The sequence below is a fragment of the Nicotiana attenuata genome, chromosome 3 (assembly GCF_001879085.1).
Source record: "Nicotiana attenuata strain UT chromosome 3, NIATTr2, whole genome shotgun sequence".
In the NCBI taxonomy this organism is placed as follows: Eukaryota; Viridiplantae; Streptophyta; class Magnoliopsida; order Solanales; family Solanaceae; genus Nicotiana; species Nicotiana attenuata.
This window is the reverse complement of record NC_031991.1, coordinates 69,637,735-69,661,800: the sequence shown is the minus strand read 5'-3', so window position 1 is coordinate 69,661,800 and position 24,066 is coordinate 69,637,735. Positions and strand designations below refer to the sequence as shown.

The 24,066-nt window shown below is 38.0% G+C and overlaps 1 protein-coding gene across 1 annotated transcript; it reads left to right on the top strand.

Moving 5' to 3' along the window:
- On the top strand, positions 19,569–23,408 carry LOC109224046 (receptor-like protein kinase FERONIA). Its single transcript, XM_019388586.1, has 2 exons — positions 19,569–19,835; positions 20,385–23,408. The coding sequence occupies exon 2, from the start codon at positions 20,415–20,417 to the stop codon at positions 23,079–23,081; it is 2,667 nt and encodes an 888-aa protein (XP_019244131.1). The 5' UTR covers positions 19,569–19,835; positions 20,385–20,414; the 3' UTR covers positions 23,082–23,408.

The following is a 24,066-nucleotide window of genomic DNA, read 5'->3' as shown; positions in this document are numbered from 1 at the left end:
AAAAAAAAAAAACAAAAAAAATATTTTCATTCTTCTTTCATTAAAAAGAAATTTAAGAATCAAATATCTTATTTCTCTTTAGAAGTAATTCTTTTTAATAAATTGAAAATAAAATCCAAAAATCCAAAAAAATATTTCTTTTAAAAGTTTGTTTTTCGAAATCCCCCAAAAAAAACGAAGAGTTAAAATTCAAAAAAAAAGAAGTTTGTTTCTTCTTTAGAAATTTTTCTGTACACAAATTCTTTTTAAAAAAAATAAACAAATCGAAAAAAAAATTCTTTATAAGTCTTTCTTTCGCAAATTAAAAAGAAAAAATCAAATCAAAAACAAAAAAAAAGAGTTTGTTTACTTACTTTATTCCTGATCTTCAAGAACTACGCTTGGTCTGATTCATGCGGGGTCATGATACGTAGGCAATCTCCATAGGATTCGACCATAACCCGAAGAGAAAAGGAAAAAGGGAGGAAAGAAAATAACAAAAATAAACAAGAGAGAAAAAAGAAGGCAAGAAAACAAGAAGAGGAAAAGAGACGCAAAAAGACAAAATAAGGAATCGAGAGAAAAACCATGGCAAAAGAAAAGGAAAAATAGAAAATGAAAAAATAAAGGGAAAAGAAAATGGAAAGGAAAGAATTTGGAAAAGAAAAGCCGGGATGACGCATGCAACCGTTGCAAACATGTAGACGCTCATTTAACTGTATAGGTGCATCACACCCCCAATGTGCGGTTACCTATCTGTTACTTGTCTCAAACTAACCGTTTGTTGCTGTCGATCTCCAGCTCCAGGTTTTTAGAAACGGTGGTTGGTTTTTGGTAAACTGGCATCGCATCGATATTTTACCAGATCAAAAGGAAGTACAGTAATGTCGTCTGAAATGACTTTGCCACCAGTTCTCATCACCGAAGACAGTCCCATCTCAGGGATCCCGGCCTCCGAGTCTGCCACAGCTGAAGAAAATCGGATATTACGTCTCCGAATGACGGAGATGTGGGACGCATGGACTAATGGCAGGGAGCCTCCAAGTGCTATCCCTGGCTTTCCTGAATTGTTCCCGAGAACCGGGGGTACTTCTAACATCCCCATCAGTCACCCGAATACCCCGTCTGCTCACTTTATAGGAACACCTTCTGAGGTACGCCCCCGGGTGTTCACATCAGGAACAGTCCCCAATATTTTCACCGCTCCACCATGCTTCGCCACCACACAGCCTTCACTCCCAAGGCTTGCTATTGATCCCTCGGCCTTCACTTTCCAAAATCCCATCTTTCAAGCAGATCCTCCTCAATATCCCACATACACTTACCCCCAGCTGCCGCCATTTGAGCTTACACCAGGGCAAGATAAAACGCCTAAAGCTCCTGAACAGTATGAGATGGCAAAAGGAATGAGGAGCCTTGAGCAGAGTCTGAAGAACATGCAAGGTTTAAGCGGGCAGAAGAGTGTTTCCTATACTGATTTGTGCATGTTCCCTCACGTGCACCTGCCCATGGGGTTTAAAACGCCAAAGTTCGAGAAGTATGATAGGCATGGCGATCCCATTGCTCACCTTAAAAAGTATTGGAACCAATTGCGTGGGGCTGGCGGAAAAGAAGTGTTGTTAATGGCATACTTTGGAGAAAGCTTAGTAGGCATTGCCTCAGAGTGGTATATGGACCAAGACGTCTCACGATGGCATATATGGGACGATCTTGCCAGAGATTTTGTAAGGCAGTTTCAATACAACATCGACATCGCGCCAGACAGGAACTCCTTGACAAATTTGAAGAAGAAGCCCTCGGAAAATTTCAGGGAATATGGTATTAAGTGGCGTGAGCAAGCGTCGAGGGTGAAACCTCCAATGGATGAAGTGGAAATGGTCACCGTATTTCTTCAGGCCCAGGAAGCGGATTATTTCCAGAACATGATGTCAGCCATGGGCAAACCTTTTGCAGAGGCTATTAAGATCGGTGAGATGGTGGAGAATGGTCTGAAGACAGGCAGAATCTTAAGCCAGTCAGCCATTAGAGCAACCTCCCAAGCCATTCAAGGCGGGTCTGGAGGGATGGCCAAGGGTAAACAGAAAGAAGAAACGGTTATGGCAGCATCAGGGGCAAGAAGACATCGGGCCCCTAGTCCCATCTTCTCTGAAAGAACCCCTCAACATTACTACCCTAACCATGACATGGCTTATGCTCCTCAACCGTATGCGGTCATGAATGCTCAACCCTTTGCTCGGCCGCGGCCACATGCCAATAGAAACCAAGCTCCATTTCAAAGAAACCAGCCTCCTCACCAAAACCACTATAACCCCCGTCCTCCGCAGAATAACTTCCATCCCCGGGAACCACCCAGGAGGCCAAATTTTACACCAATCGGTGAACCCTAATCCAGTCTGTTCCCGAAGCTTGTTCAAATGAATTTGCTGCAGCCCATACCTCCAAACAGGCAAAACCCAGAATCACCCTCCTATCAGCGGGGCGTTCGATGTGCTTACCACTTAGGAGCTGAGAGGCATGATACAGAAAACTGTTGGACGTTGAAAAGAGCCGTGGAAGACTTGATAGAACAAGGAAAGATAGTGCTAAGGGGCGAGGAGGTCCCAAATGTGACCAACAATCCTTTGCCAGCCCACAATAATGGGCCTGTGATTGGGATGATTTGTGAGGATAAAGAGTTCGATCCGGCATTAAAGGCCATCATTGCTATTGCTGACGCAGAAAGAAAGCTAAAGGTTTCCCCAAAGTAGGATAAAGGGGATAAGAAATACAAAGTCACCAAGGCGGAGCCAGAAAAGAAAGTTGAAGCCAGAACAGAAGCGATACCTCCCAAGGATGGAATTCTCTATGTCCCGCGGGGCCGCCAAGAAAAGCAATTGGTTGTGAGCACTCCAAAGATATTTGAATTGAAAAGAGGAACACAAATGTACGTACCCAAGCAAGCCTATGTGGTGCGGGGGACAATCAAACCACCTTGGCTGAGTGAGCCAGTGGTTATTGGACGCGTACCACAGAAGCCTATGACGAGCCCTGCTGCGGTACCATGGAATCATCATCAGACGGTGGTTACGTACAAGGGTAAAGAGATCGTGGGAGAGCTGTTAGAAAACCCCCATGTTGAGAAATATTCAAATGTAGAGGAGGTAAACAATGCCACCAGAAGGCGTTTCCCGCCTAAGAAGCCTGTGAGTGCTGAGGAAGCAGAAGTGTTCTTTCAAAAAATGAAAATGGCCGATTATGAGGTGGTACATTTGTATGAAACTTTTGTCAAGAGGAAGATGATAAGGTTTTCACGGCTGAAGAAATTGAGGAAATAAGTGGGGCAATGAGGAAAATGCTCTATGAAACCCACATGGTCCAGCCGGGAGAGGGCACTAGCACTGCTGAGGTGTTATACATGGGACCAAGCGCCAAGCTTCAAAACTGGAAGGCTACGCTATTCCCGATCAGGCGGGAGTCCCGGTAGACCCGTCCTGCTACTTTTTCTGCATCCCGAGTTATTCCAGGGTGTAACTCGGATGTTTCCTGTAGTTTCTTGTCTTTAAATTCTCGAATGTGAACTTTGTTATCTTCAAAATTCCAAGAAATGAAATCAATATTTCATCGTTCATTTTTCTTTATCCTTTCTGATTTTGCTAGTTCTCTCCTTCATTTCTTCTCTTTAGCTCTAATAATGCAGCTTTAAATAACATGACATGCTTGCGGACTTCATGCCTAGATCCCAAAACGCTGTCAGATTTCGAAATAATGAATCAANACAAAGAATTGGAACAATGGAAGGAAAATTGGTTCGCGGGTTGGAAAGGTCCATACATTACAATAAAAGAGTGTGCTGTACTCAGGGCACATCCGGGTAGTTGTACCAAGAAAGAATAGCCCGCGCCCTACAACAAGAAGGTGCGTCCCAGGAATTTTGAAGTGGGACAACTCGTGTTAAGACGCATTGTCCCTCATCACCAGGAAGCAAAAGGAAAATTTGCTCCTAATTGGAAGGGTCCATACATAATCCGGAAAATATTGCCAAGAGGAGCATTGTATCTGGGAGACATCGAAGGAAATGATCCCGAAACAGCTGTGAATGCGGATGCGGTAAAAAGGTACTATGTCTAGACCTTCTACGATGACGAATTTGTTCAATTGAGATGACGAAGGCTTTCATTCCGGCTATCCAAACACTATCAATATTTCACAAACCCTTTGAGCCAGTTACCCTTCCTTGGTTACCCTCTTTGGAACCCGAAAGTATTATTGAAAAAAAAAAAAAAAAGACAAAGAAAAAAAGAGAAAAAAAAAAGAAAAAAGAAAACGAAAAAATATATGAAAAAAAGAAAAGAAAAAGAAAATATGATGAAAAGAAAAAGAAAAAGAAAACAAAAACAAAAACAACCAAAAACAAGTGTTTTCCCTGAACTACGTCTGACTTGATTCCGAAAGGATATGTAGGCAGCCTCTCGCTGGGGTTCAGTCACACTAGAACAAAAATCTCAATTCCCCCAAAAGTTGAAACTGGGGCAGATGATATAATGGTTCGGCCATGAGTCCACCAAAATGGTTCCAAAGTTGTACTTCCGTCCAAAATTCTTTTACCCAAAACCTTGTCCAAGTCCTTCTGATCAATTGGCAAAGGCATGGGAATTGAAAACAACACTGTTGGAATATGATATAGGCCAAATTGAGAGAAATAAAATGAGAGAGTCTTATCGGTGAAAACCTTCGGGCACTATAAGGCGACGGTGAGTAGAGAATTTGAAAATGAGAGAGTCCGTTTGGTGAAAACTCGTAAAGAGCACTTTCGGACGACGGTGAGAAGAGAAATGAGAGAGGTCGATTAGCGAAAACCCGCAAAAGGGCGCGGTCGGCCGAAAAGAAGACATCTCACCATTAAAAGAGTCCTGACAAGGTTCCCTGGTTTTGAAATACGGATCAATGGGATTCACGAGAAGTTGGAAGTTTGGGTGGATCGGTCATCCAATCCAAGAAGCATGTCATGTTCATTTGAAGTCAGCATGCACCCCAGATAAGTCCTTCTTTTCTGCCGAAAGGGACGCTTCTCTTTAAACTCATATGCTTGCCGTTTTGTATATCTCTTCCTTGAATCCCTTTCGGTTTAACTCTGATTTCATGACTATTACAAAGAAAAGGTGGCAAGACTGGTTTTATAGGGCTTCGCCTGGCAAAAGCTAAAGAAATACCCAGCCTCAGCGGGTGCGTCAGGCCAATCCCGACTGACCATGGTAGTTGATGCTTTCAAAGTAAGGACAGTGGAAAGGAAAGAAAGTAAAAGGCAAAACTCCTAAGAGCCGAATAAAATGAAAAGGCCAAATCCCACACGGGCGAGTCATCATGAAGTCCTAAAGTTGAGACCTGTCAGTTGGAAGAGAGATTCCTCCTCAAGGCCAGCAAGCAGCAAAGTTCTCAACGGAAATGGGGCCGGGATCAAGCAATTGAGATGATCAAGGCCACAAAACCAACCACCGTTTCAAACTAACAAATTGTTCTTTGGTTGAAAGTTAAAACAGGTGTAATTCAAAGTAACCGTGCAAGAAGCAGGTGCAACCCAAAAGAGACAAGAAATGCGCAAGCGCTGAAACAGCTTTGCAGCAGGGAATCGACCAAAAAGGAAGTTTCTCCCCCCAAATTCTTTCATGCGTTTTGCTAAATAAAAAGGAAAATATAAAAAGAAGAAGAAAAGAAGAAAAAAGAAGAAAAGAAATGAAAATGAAAATCCCAAAAGAAAAACAAATCATGGTAGCATAGGACCCCATTCCTTAAATATCCCGACATAACCCGTGGATCTCCCTGGCATAACCCAAGGAGCTTTTTTCTTTTCATCCCGGCATAATCCGAGGATCTCCCTGGCATAACCCAAGGAGCTTTTTCTTTCCAAATCCCGGCATAACCCGAGGATCTCCCTGGCATAACCCAAGGAGCTTTTCTTTCCAAATCCCGGCATAACCCAAGGAGCTTTTTTCTTTCCAAATCCTGGGATTCCCGGCATAACCCGTGGATCCCCCTGGCATAACCCAAGGGGCTTTTTTCTTTCCAAATCCCGGCATAACCCGAGGATCTCCCTGGCATAACCCGAGGAGATTTTTCCTTTCCAAATCCCAGCATAACCCGTGGATCTCCCTGGCATAACCCAAGGAGCCTTTTTCTTTCCAAATCCCGTCATAACCCGTGGATCCCCCCGGCATAACCCAAGGGGATTTTTTCTTTCCAAATCCCGGCATAACCCTGTGGATCTCCCTGGCATAACCCAAGGAGCTTTTTCTTTCCAAATCCCGGCATAACCCGAGGATCTCCCTGGCATAACCCAAGGAGCTTTTTTCTTTCCGTCCCGGTATAACCCGAGGACCCTTTTTCTTTTCCGGCATAACCCGGTCATTTCCCAGCATAACCTGGATTCATTCACAAGGATACACAATCCTGATTTAATCGCTTAGATATGTGTCACAACTAACTCACGAAATTTTCCTAGTGAAAACTAGGGCAGAAAATTTCGTTCGTTTGTTTGTTTTGGTATCTTAAGCAGGTTGACCTCAAGACATAGAGTCCGAGACGACCGATGGAATGAGTCTCAATCCAGAATAAAGAACAGAATAAAAGAACAAAAAGAAATGAGTTCAAAATGTTGAAGCAAGCAAAGGTGCGGATTGCTCAGAACGTGATTGAAGTCACAAGCTCCGCCTGTTCCATTTTGACACAATGCTGCAGAAAGAAACAACACCTACAACTTGCGAGCATCAAGATTCAGATTGGAGTCCACAGCAAAATCAGCTAAGACTCAAGATCAAGCTTCAAGAGATTTATAGATAGGAATCTTGTAACTCATAGTTGATAGGCATAGCTAGCTTAGCTTTGATTTTCCTTTGTGGTGTAATAAGGAGGTCAGCAAGCAGTAGCAGCAACAACAACAGTGAAATCACAGCTCCTGGTAGTCCCAGCTACCAAATTTTCCAGAACTACACTGACCTGATTCCTTTATAGCCAAGGATATGTAGGCAACCTTTGAAGCAGGGTTCGGTCAGACGGTTTTCAAAAATGCTTCTTCTGGAGTGCCGAGCAGGCAAAATCCCTCATGTTGCTCATTTATCTTTGCCCAAAAACCCTTCGTGTCTTCGAGCAAAGAGGGGCAGCTGTGAGCACATGATTTTTGCCGCGCTCGAATTACTCCTATAGAATTCATTAAAATTAGAAATTTTTCTTTTAATATTTGAATTTTTAAGAATTAATTGCATGATTTTGTGTTTTGTTTGTATTTTTTGTGTGCATTTCTAGGTATCATAAAAATGAAAAATTACAAAATAGCATACTTGCATGTAGGACCTATTTTTAGATTTTTAGATTTATTAAACATCATTGAAAATAAGAGAAAAATAACAAAAATAGTCCTTTTACATTTTGTTCCTTTAATTTCACTTTTTGTTTAATTTTCCTCTTAAAATTAGGACCTAGTTAATTTTAGGAAATTTAATTAGTCTCGATTTAGAATTAAATCAGGTTTTGGCTACTCTTAGTTTTGCATTTAATAAAATCCAAATTTTAAATAAATAAAAAGGAAAAGAAGAAAACAAATAAATAAAAAAAAATTGAGAATTTTTAAAAGAGTCAAATAGGCTGGCCAATTTTGGGCCAATTTTTTGATCCCAACCCAAATTTGCCTCAAAACCCCATGCCAAAATAGCCCAAATGACCCACAGATCCGGTCCAGCACCCCAAAATTCGAAACGACGTCGTTTTGAATTAATGAAGGCCAATTAAATCTAAGCCATCCATTAACTTTAATCCAACGGCCCATAATTGATCTTGATTTTAAATAAAACTGTCTAAAATTTGAGAAAACCCTAGAGACAAACCCTGTCTTCCTCGTACCTTCCCGTCTCCGCCATAAGCCGCCGGCTGGAAATCGTCTCCGCCGGCGGCGATGTTCCAAACTCGTCCAAAAATACACCCTGAACCACCTCCTTCTCCCCTTTCCAAATCCACCTTTAGTTTCCCTCGAATCCTTGCCAAATCCGTCGAATCTCAAATCAAAGTTTCGACTGCAAAACCCTAACTCGTCAAACAACATCCAAATCTGCACCAGGGCTTCGTCTTCATCTTCCTATCATCAATCCACCTTTATTTCTTCTCGAAACCTACTGGAATACCCCCAAATCCCTTAACCCTAGCCGCCGCCTTTAGCCTCCAGTGGCGGCGCCGCCTCCAAAACCTACCAAATTCATACCCCACACTCTCCTTACCCTTCTCTACCTAAACCCCAAACCATTTACCCTTAAACCTAACTGAAACCGCCGGAGCTTAGATCTAGGGTTGCTTCAAATTTCTGGAGAAAAGTCGGATTTCGAATTGGTCCTAAGGTGATGCTATGTGTTTGTTCTTACCAAGAACAAACACATAACAATACTTGGGGGCCAAATTCGAGTAGGTGCCAGTTATTTTAAAATCAGTAAGTTCTTTTAATTTTCTGATTTTTCATTAGTTTAATTTTGTTTAATCTTGATTTGATTTCTGTTTTGTTTCTGTTAGTTTAAGTGTATAAGTGTTAGCTTAATTTTGATTAGTTTAAGCGATTAAGTGTTAGTTTAGTCGGATTTTCTGTTAGTTTTTGATTTAGATATGTTTGCTTCGAATAATGATTGTTTTTCATTATTATTGTTCTGCTTGTGTTTGTTTAGAATTTGATTTCTTATTTTTTAGCTTTGATTAATTAGTGTTTTTGCCTTTTGTTCAATTTGGCCTGATTAGATTCCAATTTCTTGCAATTTTATCTTTGTAATCCTTCTGCTTGGGCTTGATTGATACTAGAATTAATTCTCTAGTTAATTGGAATTGTGATGGTTCTTAGTCTAATTGTTAGGTTTTCTAATTAGTAGTGTGGTTATAGCTGATAATGTCAACCTGGTAATTTGAGACCAAGGTCAGGGGTTCAGGGGTAGTTTGGGTACTTAGAATTGGATCGAAATATTGTAGGTTACACTAGAACACCCTAGAATCTTCTAAAATAGGGCCTTAGTCATAATTTCAGAAAATTAATGCAGTAACTTGAGAAATAAGTCAGAAAATGAAGGGCTAACGTATAAAAACTGAAAATAAAAAGAGGGGGAAAATGGTAATGAAATCTAGAAGCTTCCCCTTGATTTTCTGCCTATAAAAGGCATGCATTCTGCCTTCATTCACAAGTTTTAGAATCTGAAAAAATCCATACAGGTTTCTAGAGGCATTAGAGATTCAAAACTCTGAAACTTTTTGAAATTCAAATCCAGATCTTAGAGAAAATCAGAAAAAATCCAAAAATTTCAAAAACTCAAAAGCTACTGAAAATTACTACAAAAATTCAAAAAAAATAGCACTGTTTCATTCAAGTTTTCCAGAAGTTCCTTGATGTTTTCATTGTTAGAACGATTCCTGTGTATTCATGAGTCAAAAATGAGTTGAGTGCTGTTGATATTCAAGTTTTGGGTCAGTTTTTGGTGGAAATTTCGATTGCTGGTTTTATTGGTACTGTTATTGGTTCAAGTCTGTGTTTGAAGCTGATTCTCCTTCAATTCTCTGGTTGATTTCACTTGCTGGACACTGTCTCTGCTGCTGCTTCTTTGACTCACTTACCCCTCATTTGTTGGCTTCAATTGTTGAATTCCAGGTACATGTTCTGGATCTTCCCTGATGTAGACTCCAAAACTGGATATAAGATGAAGCTGTATTTGTTTTCTCTCGTGGATCTATGAACATTACTTCGTCGTAATTCAATTAGTCATTGTAACTAATATGGACTGTGGAACTGTGTTTTAATTAGACAATTATGTTATCCCATGTTTGTTGCTGATTAGTGTCGTGTTAATTAGACTGTTGGAATCACTCCTTGGCATATATTAGTATTCTATTCGATCAAGTTTTCTTATAGTTTAGTTCATTTTAAAATTTGACATCATGTTAGTATAGGTGTTGCATTAGTATTATGTTTAGATTCCTATTTGATAAATGCTACCAATGTATATTATACAAGGTTTGAATATGTTTCTGGAAATAAACTCTAGGGTAAATATGTATTCATCGGGATATATACACTCCAGGTATAAGTATGAAAGTGAGATTGTAAATCAGCCTATAAGATTGAAGCTTAACTGTTCCAAATGTCCTAATTACCATGAAAAATCGGATTGTGAATGGTTTTACATGTTTTCAATGATTTTTAATTTGTCTAATTGCTGTATGTACTGAATTGATAAATTGATTTATTTCAACTCTTAAAAATAATCATCTATTGCCATAGTGTAGAATTCAGAAAAAATACCAAAAATTCAAGGTCAATTCATTACACTTGGGCCTATAATAAAGCTGTCAAGATGCTGCATGTTAAGCCTGTCGGAGGCCCAAATATAAGAGTTAGCTTCACAGCTAAAACTTTGATATTGGGCCCAGTTATATTAATGATAGGCCTAGTCAAAAACAAATAATGAAGCTACAGGGATCCCGATTCAGGCTCTATTTCAGTTTCTAGTTGGGCCTGCGCAAAGGCCCACAACTGGACATTTCTTTATAAAAACCTGATCGAAAATTCCTCCTTCTTGGGCTAGTCTCAAGGCCCAACGTGCTGAAGGTCTGATGTTTTCAAAGTTGTAATTTAATTTGGTAATGCAATTTTAGGCCTTCCAAGTTAGGTAGCGAATTTAAATTAAGAGGTTTTTCCTCTTGTTTAAGTTCGGACTTGAACTTGAGGCCCGAATTTTGTAATGCTAATTAGTTAGGTTTTTAGAGACAATCTTTATTAGAGAACAATAGTCTCTTTAGGATGGCCTTTAAAATAATTCGAGGTGCGCCGCGCCCAAATAAAATCACAAACTGCGTGGCCCTCTTTAATTACTTCATTAAAAATACTTAGAAACCGGGGCGTGCCATTTAGCGAATTTTCATGGCCGCCCGCGAAGTAAATAATACGCTAGTCGCTTAGGCGCGTTCTTTAATAATCTTACCTTCCTAAATTCGGGTGTGCATTTCATGCGACCCAAATCTAAATCCCAAAAAACGTTGAATAAAATGCGTCGAGGAACCAGGTGCATTTCATGTGACGTGATCCGAAAATATATTTTAAACGACGTTCAATTTCCTAAAATTAATTAAAGGCGGTAAATAATTTTAAAAGTGCACTATAGGATGACATGTATTAAAATCAGATTCTTAGCCAATTATAATAGTTTAAGCAACCGTGCTAGAACCACGGGATCTGGGGGTGCCTAACACCTTCCCTCAGGTCAACATAATTCCTTATTCAGAATTTCTGGTTCGCAGACTCCATCCCGGAAGTCGAAATTTTCCTCGATTTGGGATTCAAGATAAACCGGTGACTTGGGACACCAAAAGCCAAACCTATCCCAAGTGGCGACTCTGAATAAATAAATAATACCATTTCGAATAATGTCACTTTAACTGGAAAAACTCCCTTATACATTATCCTTCGGGGTAGGTGTGTAAAAAAAGAGGTGTGACATTACTGTGTTCAACAGATTGAGCTTCTCTGAATGGCGTGAATAAGTCCAGTTCCACTTAGGTGTGATGGATCTTGACTTTGCTCTGCTGAATGATAAGCCCGCTGCCATTACTGATTCGAGCAGTGCGGATGAGAAGTCTTTCCATAAAGCATGGGAACGCTCTAAGAAGATAAGCCTTATGTTTATGCGAATGAATATTGCCAACAACATTAAGAGTACTATTCCACAAATAGCAAGTGCCAGGGAATACCTGAAGTTTGTGGAAGAACATTTTCGTTCTGCAGATAAGTCTCTCGCTGGTACACTAATGGCTGAACTCACGACCATGAAGTTTGATGGTTTGCGTAGTATGCAAAACCATATCATCGAGATGACTAACATTGCAGCAAAACTTCAGACCTTGGGGATGAATGTGGATGATTCCTTCTTGGTTCAGTTTATTTTGAACTCGTTGCCTCCTGAGTAAAGACCTTTTCAAATTAACTATAACACTATTAAGGATAAGTGGAATGTTAGTGAATTGTCCAGTATGCTTACTCAGGAGGAGTCAAGACTTAAGAAATAAGGGAGTCATTCAATTAACCTCATGGGTCAAGGAGCTAGTAAAGGACTTAAAGTGAAGGCCAACAAGTTCAAGAAGAAGAAAGCACCTGCTAAAGCTCCACAGGATGCTAAGAAGGAACATAAGGTAGATACATGTCGTTTCTGTAACAAGGAAGGACACTATCAGAAAGATTGCCTGAAATGTAAAGCTTGGTTCGCAAAAGAAAGGTACAATTGGTGCTTTTGTATGTTTTGAATCAAATTTAGTAGAAGTTCCTAATAATCCTTGGTGGCTTAGTTCTGGTGCAACTGCTCATGTATCTACTACGTTGCAGGGATTCCTTACGATCCAAATTACAAATTCAAATAATGATTTCTTGTTCATGGGAAATCGTATGAAGGCTCCAATTGAAGGCATAGGGGCTTATCGTTTGATCATGGAGACTGGACGTCACCTTGATCTATTACAGACTTTTTATGTACCTTCAGCTTCTAAGAATTTGATTTCTCTTTCAAGACTTTATGTTTTTGGATTTGATTTGAAGTTTGGAAATGAATGTTTCAATTTATATAAGCATGCTATTTTTTCTGGTTCTGGTTTTCTTAGTGATGGTTTATATAAGTTGAAACTCGATATTGGTTTTTTTGAATCTCTTCTTACTGTTCAACATAATGTTGGAATTAAATGTAGTTCACTAGATGAAAGTGCTGCTTACTTGTGGCATAGACGTTTGGGTCATATATCCAAAGAAAAGGTTAGAAAGATTAGTAAAGAATGAGATTCTTTCGAATCTAAATTTTACTGATCTTACTATATGTTTGGATTGAATTAAGGGAAAGCAAACCAAGCATAGTAAGAAAGGTGCCACAAGAAGCACCCGGCTTCTTGAAATTATACACACCGATATTTGTGGACCCTTTGATGTTCCATCTTTTGGTGGAGAAAAATACTTTATCACTTTTATCGATGATTTTTCACGTTTTGGATACATCTATTTGCTGAAAAAAAATCTCAAGCAACAGATGCTCTCAAAGTGTTTGTTAGTGAGGTTGAAAGGCAATTAGATAAAAAGGTAAAAATTATTAGGTCAGATAGAGGTGGTGAATATAATGGAAAATATAATGAATTAGGACAATGTCCAGGTCCATTTGCAAAGTTCCTCAAGGAACGTGGCACATGTGCACAGTATACTATGCCAGAAATACCTCAACAAAATGGTATTGCAGAAAGGCGTAGTTGAACAATTATGGATATGGTTAGGAGCATGATAAGTAATTTCTCATTACCCAAATCATTGTGGATGTATGCTCTTAGAACCGCTGTATATTTATTAAATAGGGTTCCTAGTAAGGCAGTTCCAAAGACCCCTTTTAAACTGTGGACAGGAAGGAAACCTAGTTTAAGGCACCTGCATATTTGGGGTTGCCCAGCGGAAGCTAGAGTTTATAATCCACAAGAAAAGAAATTAGATTCTCGAACAGTAAGTGGTTACTTTATTGGTTACCCAGAGAAATCTAAAGGGTATGTGTTTTACTGTCCAAACCATAGTTCGAGAATTGTTGAAACTAGTAATGCAAGATTCATTGAGAATGGTGAAGTTAGTGGGAGTGTTGAAAAGCAAAGTGTGGAAATTAAAGAGGCGAGGGTCAATATTCTATTACCCAGGAATGTGCCTACTTTCACACAAATACCAAATATTGTTCCAGAAGTTGAAGAAGACTTTGACAACAACGAGAAACATTTGGATGAAATATTTCATGAAGAAACTAACCCACAAATATCTGACACAAATGAACCACAAGAAATGCCACTAAGAAAATCTCAAAGAATTAGAAAATCGGCTATTTCGGATGATTACGTGGTTTATTTGCAAGAGTCAGATTTTGACAAATGTCTTAATAAGGATCCGATTTTATTTTCACAAGCCATAGAAATTAATGAGTCTGACAAATGGATTGATGCCGTGAAGGAAGAGTTAAAATTCATGGAATACAATAAAGTCTGGGATCTTGTTGAATTGCCAGAAAGTTCTAAAAGAATCGGGTGTAGATGGGTCTTTGAGACCAAACGCGATTCAAATGGCAATATTGAGAGATACAAAGCCAGACTTGTTGCCAAGGGTAATACTCAGAAAGGAGGCATTGATTATAAAGTGGCCTTTTCACCGGGCTCAAAGAAAAACTCGTTAAGAATTATTATGGCTTTGTTGGCTCATTATGATTTAGAGTTACACCAAATGGATGTGAAAACTGCCTTTCTTAACGGAGATCTCGAGGAAAAAGTTTATATGGACCAACCAAAGGGTTTCGAAACTAAAGGAAAAGGTCAAATGGTGTGTAAACTGAAGAAGTCAATATATGGACTTAAACAAGCCTCACGACAATGGTATATAAAGTTTAATGTTACGATAACATCTTTTGGATTTGTGGAAAATACCGTTGATCGGTGTATATACCAAAAGATCAGTGGGAGCAAGTTTATATTTTTAGTCCTATATGTTGACGATATTCTACTTTCTGCTAATGATTTAGGCATATTGCGTGAGACTAAAGATTTTCTCTCTAAGAATTTTGAAATGAAAGATATGGGTGAAGTATCCTATGTGATAGGAATAGAAATATTTCGTGATAGATCACAAAGATTATTAGGATTGTCTCAGAAAGACTATATCGAAAGAATTCTAAAGAGATTTAACATGAACAATTGTTCAGCAGGAATTGTTCCAATTCAAAAGGGGGACAAATTTAGTCTCATGCAATGCCCTAAGAATGATGTAGAATGAAAAGAAATGGAATCAATTCCTTACTCTTCTATTGTTGGTAGTCTGATGTATGCTCAGACTTGCACAAGACCTGATATTAGTTTTACGGTCGAAATGCTAGGAAGATATCAGAGTAACCCAGGAATTGATCACTGGAAAGCTGCAAAGAAAGTCTTGAGGTACCTGAAAGGAACGAAGGATTACATGCTCATGTATAGGAGATCGAAGCATTTGGAAGTTGTTGGATACTCGGATTCAGATTTCGCTGGATGTATTGACACTAGAAAATTCACGTTTGGTTATTTGTTCCAATTAGCTGAAGGAGCAATATAATGGAAAAGTGCCAAACAGTCTGTCATTGCTATATCTACAATGGAAGCAAATGTTTTGAAGCCACAATTCATGCATTATGGCTGCGAAACTTTATTTCAGGACTTGGGGTTGTCGACACCATTACCAAGCCGCTAAAAATTTACTGTGATAATTCTGCAGCAGTATTCTTCTCCAAGAACGATAAGTACTCCAAAGGTGCCAAGCATATGAAATTAAAGTACTTTACCGTCAAGGAGGAAGTTCAGAAACTAAGAGTGTCACTTGAGCATATTAGAACAGATCTCATGATTGCAGATCCGTTAGCGAAAGGTTTACAGCCAAAGATATTTAAAGAACATGTACATAGAATGGGTCTTGGCTGTATTTATGATATTTTGACAGTCTGAGCTCATTTATGTGTTTCTGATATACATTAGTGATTTCCTATTTCTCGTAATGGTGTACACATTATTGTTTTGAGATGTTACAGGATAAGTCTCAATGAGACATTATTGTGGACCATAATATTTTATAGCTTATGGACCTAGTGCGATGAGTTGCTAATGTTGTAGTATATGGAAGGGAGTATGTAGACAAATTATATATAACCGCTATAACTCACATTTAGTAGTTTATCATATTATGGTATTTATGATGGACATTATAGAAGAGATTGGTTTATGCACGACTAATGTTTATATTATTAAATATTAATATTATATGATTATTGGGCCAAGTGGGAGAATATAAGTTATTTTATTAAGTGTATGTGGCCCAATAAGTTTAAGGCCTATAATTACTCCCTCCGTTCTAGTTTATGTGAATCTATTTCCTTTTTGAACCGTTCCAAAAAGAATGACTCCTTTCTAATTTTGGAAATAATTTAGCTTAAATTTTCAATTCTATCCTTAATGAGAAGCTTTTATAACCACACAAATGCCTTGGGCCTCTTTTTGACTTGTTTAGGACCACAAATTTAAATTTTTTTAATTTTTTCTTAAATTCCATGTCCAGTCAAACATATTCACATAAATTGAAACGGAGGGAGTACCAATTTTAGGAAAGAGCTTTGCAGAACCACAGAACAGCAGCAAGTCCAACTGAAAAATATGCACCGAATCCGAATTCGTGGTGGGTCCCAACAGCACATGATTGACGGCAAACAGTAATACAACTCTAATAGTAGGAGTACAATTCTGGTGATGGGCCCCATACTCCTTTATAGTATCCAACCTTGTTACAACTCAGCTGCACACCTTTAGCTCAATAAAAAGAGAGCAACGCGTAAATGGCAAAAAAATAATACTAATACTTCTTCCTTGCCAGAAAATTATGACAAGAATGTCACCATCCTAGGAAGGAGCCTTTTGGACAATCTTTGAAAATGATTTGGAAAAAGGAATTTGTCTAAGAGGCCGTTTGGACATGAGAAATTTTTTTTTTTTAAATCAGCGTTTGTTTATAAAATTTTCAATAACTTGAAGATGTATTTTGAAATTTTTGAAAATTTGAAAAATTCCAAAAAGCTGTTTTCCAAAATTTTCACTCAAATCACTCACAAAACTTCAAAAACAGCCCAAAATTATATTCATGTCCAAACACAACTCTAATTTTCAAATGCCATTTTTACTTGAATTTTTTTTCCACTTTTTTGGGAATTTTATAATTCTTATGTCCAAACGCCCACTAAATGTCTTTGGATATAGTTGTAGTTTTTCTGAAGATTTGTAATATGATTTTTTGTTTTGTAGAAAATGCACCCAGAAAACAAAATTTTGAATAAACTTCATGAAAATATTTTAAGAACACTTTTTTTTATTGAAAATAACAATATAAAAACGTTCTATAAATAAAAAAAATGAAATAGAAAATTCTCTAAAAACAACTCTCTTGATTCAATTTTGCATAACCAACCATGCCTCGATAAAAATATAAGAGATTTTTTCCTTCCTATACTATATATGAAGCTTTATTACCAAATATGTGCATAGTATTTAAATTACCCGCCTAGTCCATATTTTTCCTACAATTTCTGTACCATTCGTTTATTAGGAATTAATAGGGCAGAATCTTCCCTTAATAACGCGCGAAAAATTAGGAAAGAATCTTGGGATTGATTTATTCTACATTAAATTCAAGTTTTGAAATGGAAAGGAGATTTCGCATCTGCGTAATTTACTCTTAAACTACAATTCAAAAATTAAAAAAAAAAAGTACGAACAGCTTCAACAAACTATGAACAGCTTTAACAAACTGAATTCAAATTGTAGAATTCAAATCTTCGAGATTCAACAACTCAAAATTGCTATATTCTGTTCTTCGTCGTTTTCAAAAATCAAATCGGCGATCATATATCTGTTCTTCATCTTTTTTTCTCTCAATCTAGAAATCCAAAAAAACGAAAAAATTTAGAATAATACATCAGCAAACAACACGCAATCATGTCCAAAATCGCAATCATGCTACAATTGAATGGGAATTGGGATAACTATGGCAGGTTTAGAGATTTTGAAGTTGATGCCATTGTGGTAGATGAGAATGCAAGCTACATTATTCCGATTTCTACAATTGGCAATCACCAACGATAATACAAGTGCAGGTTTGTATACTTCGAAATTGCATAGAATTATGATTTTACGGTATTATCTACAAAATTACTACATTTGCCTACAATTAAACTACAAATCAGTTTAATGAAAGAATAAAGCAATTTTGTTTTCAAAATTATCTACAAAGTTACTACATTTATAAGACAAAATAAACTACAATCTATGATTAGAAATTGTTGATTTTAAAATGTTGTCTTTAAATAAATTATCTACAAAGATTCTACAAATTGCAACAGTTATAGTACAATTTAACTACAATGTCTGACATCCTAAAATGGATGACTACAAAATTTTCACTATATCTTCAAATTATCTACAAAGATTCTACAACATTATAACACTGTTTATCTTTATTTTGATGCAGGTTTGTCTGGATCCCTAAACACTGGGGTAGGATCACACAAAGTGTGAAATCTAAGCACCCCATAATCCATATTATGTGGGGCAAAATAATGTCCATTCTGCACAAAATGATAAATTATTTCATATTAGTAAACTGCATAAAAATGAAGCATTAATCTACATATTATCTACATATAACTACACAATCACTACACAAATAGCTAAAAACAAATCAGGAAGAAAAAATGCATACAAATCTGCTACAAAAAAATACAGCCTACCCACACATATAACTACAAAACACTACAAGACATCTACAGATATAAACATTATCTACAAAAATGCAGGAAGAAAAAAGTAACTACATCTCTGTTTCAAAATTTAAAAGCTAACGACAATATAACTACAAAACGGCTACAAAATAACTACAATTATAAACTGTAGAAAATCACAACTACAAATAATCTACAAAATTAAGACAGTTGTTTGCCGCCTGGTGTAGCACTTCCTCCAGCATCTACATCGTGCATTTGCTTTGTTCTCATCTCGGCACGGATTTGTCTAGGAGATGAACTGTGAGTAGTAGGTTCCATTGCATGTGTAGATTTTACTTGTTTTTGTGGTGATTTTGGTGTTAAAACACACAAATCGGAAGAGGCGATATCACCTACTGTAGATTTTTTAGGTATTTTTTTTTGGGAGATTTGATGTTCTTCATGGTTTAACTTCAACTTGACTAAAGATGGGAACGAATTTTGTAGAATGATAACTTCAATATTTGGTGAATTTAAATGGAGAATAATGAAGAACGTGGGTAGCTTTTGTTCTGGAAAGAAGAAAACAGACGCTAAACGTGGGGGAGTGAAGGGTAAAGGTAAAACGTGGGGGGTGGGTGGGTGGGTGGGAGTTAGGAGAGAGAAAGTGAGGGATTAGTACTGAAAAAAACGGAAATGCTTTAATTAAGGAGTAGAAAATATCACATTAATTATAACCTTAATTAGATATGGTATAGAAATGGTAATTTGGTATATTAAATATAATTTACTCAAACCTTAAAAAATGTAGGGTAAAAAGGTTTCCTAAGTGGGATAGGAATGTAAAAATTCTAAAATATAATTATAGTAATTTAACGGATAGAGCATAATACGATAAATTTTGCCAAACATAAGAAAAACTCCAACTAATATATGATTGAGGCATTGTTGATATATTAAAAAACTCAATGGTTAGGGAACATAATATACGGAAAATATTATTCTCTTTATTCTGTTATGGTAGAGAGTGAGAGAAGGAAATATCAATACATAGAAGAAAAAATAAATATAATACTACTAATAACAATTCAATTGCAATCTCCCATTTCGTCCTTACCCAAACGCGTTTATGTCCCAACTCCCAAGTGCTAAGCTAGTCTGTCATCCAATCAGAAATGGCAAATTAGCATTTCAACGCATTGTTAAGGGTATTTCTGTCATTTTCTATATACCTTCATCAGTAGTTAGGACTTGGTATTTCTATTTTCATAATCTGGATTAACAAACTAAGCAGAGTTTTAATATCAAACTCAAAAGCAACTTATTAAACTACCAACTTCCTTCAATTTCACTTCTCTCTTTGTTTCTCTCTCTAGCTTACCATCTCTCTTCAACTCAAACCCTATTCTCTCTCTTCTTTGATCTAAGCCTGAGCTTCTTCTTCAGCTGACTGCAGCTTAGAATTCAGTTCTTGTGGGTTTAGTCAACCCAAGAATGGCTTAAAGTTTGCTTCTTTTTGGATCTCTCAGTTTCTTGCTGATCTTTTAGGTAAATTATTCTTTTGTTTATGCAATTATTTAGCTCCCAAGATTTTGTTGCAAGTCCATGTTCCTACTTTTAGCTGTTTCCTTTACTGGATCTTGATAATGGGGTTTCTTTGTTTTGGACTGAGTGCTTTTGTTTTAGCTCCAAAATTAGGTTTTATATCCATTTTTATGCTATTAGCTGCTTCTTGTATTGAATATTGATGATACTAGGGATTCTTTATTTTGGACTTACTACTTTCATTTAGCTTTTAAAATTTTATCTATGTGCTTTATGCTATTGGCTGCTTCTTATAGTGGATCTTGATACTGGGGTTTCTTTATCTTGGACTTAGTGTTTGTTTGTCCTGTAGATTTATTTGAAAAGTGAGCTCATTTCAACTGGCATTTTAGCTGCAGAATGGTTTAAACCCCTGATTGATTGTTTATTAGGACTTAAAAAATCCAGCTTTCCTATGATTTTTCATTGTTCTTGACCTTATGTGATTAAATTTGCGTGGAGGTAAACAGTAGGATATTGATCTTTTCTTTGCATTTCTTTTTTATTTTCCAGTGACTTTTACTATTGGCGCGCATAGCATCAATGACAGAAGGCAGTAAATTCTGTTTTCTCTTGGCTTCCACTTTCCTGTTGTTGGCTGTTGTCGTTAAAGTGACGTTTGCTCAAAATTCTGCACCTGGTGATGATATTCTGTTGAACTGTGGAGGTCCCGATGGTCTTAAAGATGCCGATGGTCGAAAATGGGGTTCGGATATTGGGTCAACATATTTGAAGGGTAGCAAGTCGTCAACCTCTGATGCTGCTGATCAAAAGCCCTCTGTCCCTCAAGTCCCTTTTATGTCTGCCCGTGTTTTCCAGTCTGAGTTCACCTATAGTTTCCCTGTAGCACCTGGTCGTAAGTTTGTCCGTCTTTATTTTTATCCCTCGTCTTACAACAAGCTTAATGCCACCAATGCTATTTTCAGTGTGACTGTTGGACCATATTCCCTCCTTAGAAACTTTAGTGCAGCACAAACTGCTGAAGCTCTCAACTACGATTACTTGACAAAGGAGTTTTCAATCAATGTGCCATCTGAAACTTTGAACATGACTTTCACACCCTCTCCAAATTCTTCAAACTCCTTTGCGTTTGTCAATGGGATTGAGATTATTTCACATCGTGACATCTATAATACAGAGGACGGGACTACTACCATCGTGGGTCAGACTGCTGCTTTCATTATTGACAATTCTACTGCCCTTGAGAATGTTTATCGGCTTAATGTTGGAGGCAATGTGATCTCACCATCAGCTGATACTGGTATGTTTAGGTCATGGAGTGATGACTCACAGTATATCTTTGGAGCAGCCAACGGGGTTACAAATACTGCAGACGATGAGAATGTCACAGTAAGCTATCCTGAAGGGACGCCATCTGACATTGCCCCACTTGATGTCTATAAGACAGCCAGGTCAATGGGTCCAACTGCTCAAATTAACCTGCAATACAATTTGACTTGGGTTTTTTCAGTTGATTCGGGATTCTCTTATCTTGTTAGGCTCCATTTCTGTGAAATCACTAAGAATATCACAAAAATCAACCAAAGGGTGTTTGTCATCTACATGAATAATCAGACTGCGGAACCTGCAGCAGATGTCATTGCTTGGACTGATAGCAATGGGGTTCCTTTCCACAAGGATTATGTGGTCACTGTCCATTCTGGGGCTCCACAGCAGGATCTTTGGCTTGCCCTCCATCCATACGTTGCTTCAAAACCCAATTGGTATGATGCAATTTTGAATGGAGTAGAGATTTTTAAAGTGAATGACACCAGCGGAAACCTCGCAGGGCCTAATCCTATTCCAGTGCCAGAACCAGATCATATTGACCCTCTGCCGTCCAAAACAGGTCAATCAAAAAGTAATAAATCAGCTATTGGTGGAGGTGTTGGAGGTGGAATTGCTGCCGTAATTCTTATCGGTTTGGTTGTATGCCTTGTCACTCGCCGCCGGAAACATGGGAAGGTCCAAAGTCCAAGTGATGGACCATCAGGCTGGCTCCCTCTATCTTTATATGGAAATTCACATACTTCCGGTTCTGCTAAGACAAACACTACAGGCAGTTATGCTTCGTCCCTCCCATCAAACCTTTGTCGTCACTTTTCATTTGCTGAGATCAAGGCAGCCACTAATAACTTTGATGAATCTCTGCTTCTTGGGGTGGGTGGTTTTGGCAAAGTATACAAGGGAGAAATTGATGGTGGCACAAAAGTTGCTATCAAACGTGGGAATCCTCTCTCTGAGCAAGGTGTTCATGAATTTCAAACTGAAATTGAAATGCTCTCTAAACTTCGCCATCGCCACCTTGTTTCTTTGATTGGTTATTGCGAGGAGAACTGTGAGATGATCCTTGTATATGACTACATGGCTCATGGTACCCTTCGTGAGCATCTCTACAAGACCCAGAAGCCTCCTTTACCTTGGAAGCAGAGGCTTGATATTGGCATTGGTGCTGCTCGTGGATTGCACTATCTTCATACTGGTGCCAAGCATACTATTATCCACCGTGATGTGAAGACCACTAATATCCTCTTGGATGAGAAGTGGGTGGCAAAGGTTTCTGATTTCGGGTTGTCTAAGACAGGTCCTACATTGGATCACACCCATGTCAGCACCGTGGTGAAGGGAAGTTTTGGATATCTGGATCCAGAATACTTCAGAAGGCAGCAACTCACGGACAAATCTGATGTCTACTCATTTGGTGTAGTGCTGTTTGAGCTTTTGTGTGCTCGGCCAGCATTGAACCCAACTCTTCCCAAGGAGCAAGTGAGCTTAGCTGAGTGGGCTTTCCATTGCTACAAGAAAGGCACTTTTGACCAGATAATTGATCCATATCTGAAAGGGAAGATTGCACCAGAATGCTTGAAGAAATTTACAGAGACAGCAGTGAAGTGTGTGTCTGATGTTGGTGTCGACAGGCCCTCCATGGGAGATGTGCTTTGGAACCTTGAATTCGCTCTGCAACTTCAGGAGAGTGCAGAAGAATGTGGCAAAGGTTTTGGAAAGATGGACATTGAAGAAGGCTTTGATGTCACATGCAAAGGAAAGAAGGATTTAAATGAATCTGCAGGTTTTGATGCGAGCATGACTGATTCAAGAAGCAGTGGCATATCCATGAGCATTGGCGGCCGCAGCCTTGCCAGTGACGACTCAGACGGGTTAACACCTAGTGCTGTTTTCTCTCAAATCATGAATCCAAAAGGACGCTAAAATCTCACTTCTTGAAAGCAAAAATACATATTGCCACTGGTCATCTATAGCTCGTTAAGGCAATGTGCTATCGGTCTCTTTAACACCGGAAGTCACTTTTTTCCTTTCTCGTACTGTCTTATTCTTTTACTCACTATTTATTTTTATGATTCATATGTTATCTTTTAAACTCTTTTGTAAGTTGTATCTACCAATACTCCAAGTGTGAAATAATTTTTCCTTGTACTATTAACTAATGAAGAGGTTGTTCACTGTGACATTAATTCTGATGTCGTGCTTCATGTAGAACTGATGCAAGTGATTGCTTGTATATTTTGTTGCTGCCTAAATCTTCTCATTTTAGGGGAGGAAAATTAACATTATTTAGCACTAGAATTATTTTCCCCGTTGTTTGCTGCTAATATTATTGAGGCGTTACGCGGTTTACCTCGGTAGTTGATCGTTGACTTTGGTTGGAGACAATGAGGGAGTTGGTCCCATGTTCTTATCAAAGATTTTAAAAAGGATTTGTTTAATTTTTACAGGTTTTCATGATAACTTTTTTGCTTTGTTTTATTATCCATTAGTTATTTTAATTTGTGCCAGTTGTATTAACGTCGACAGTTGATTAAATGGGCGGTGAGTGTGTAAAGCAATTTGAAAAGGATTTATTGTTTGAGCTGCATACACGATGGAGAGAAATTGTCGTCTTTCTATCAATTATAATCACAGAGATGGCTGGCCGGATAATAATATTAGCATAAATGGTCTTTTGCTGATTTATTTTAATTGAATGACGTGCATGCCATGTTGTTGACAAATTTTGGTCTGCCCATTTCCATTGGATTATATCAAGCTTTGAGTTTTTAATAAATAAAATAAAATAAAAAACAAGAAAGAATGGAGAAAATGGAAGAAGTTGATAAGGCAAAATAAAAAGTCCTCAGCATGAGATGGGCTTATCAATTAAATTTGAAGAAGTGAGGGAGAGACCTAGCAAATAGCT

Excerpts from the sequence above, each read along its gene's own strand:
- LOC109224046 (XM_019388586.1), top strand. The coding sequence starts at position 20,415 with ATGACAGAAGGCAGTAAATTCTGTTTTCTCTTGGCTTCCACTTTCCTG.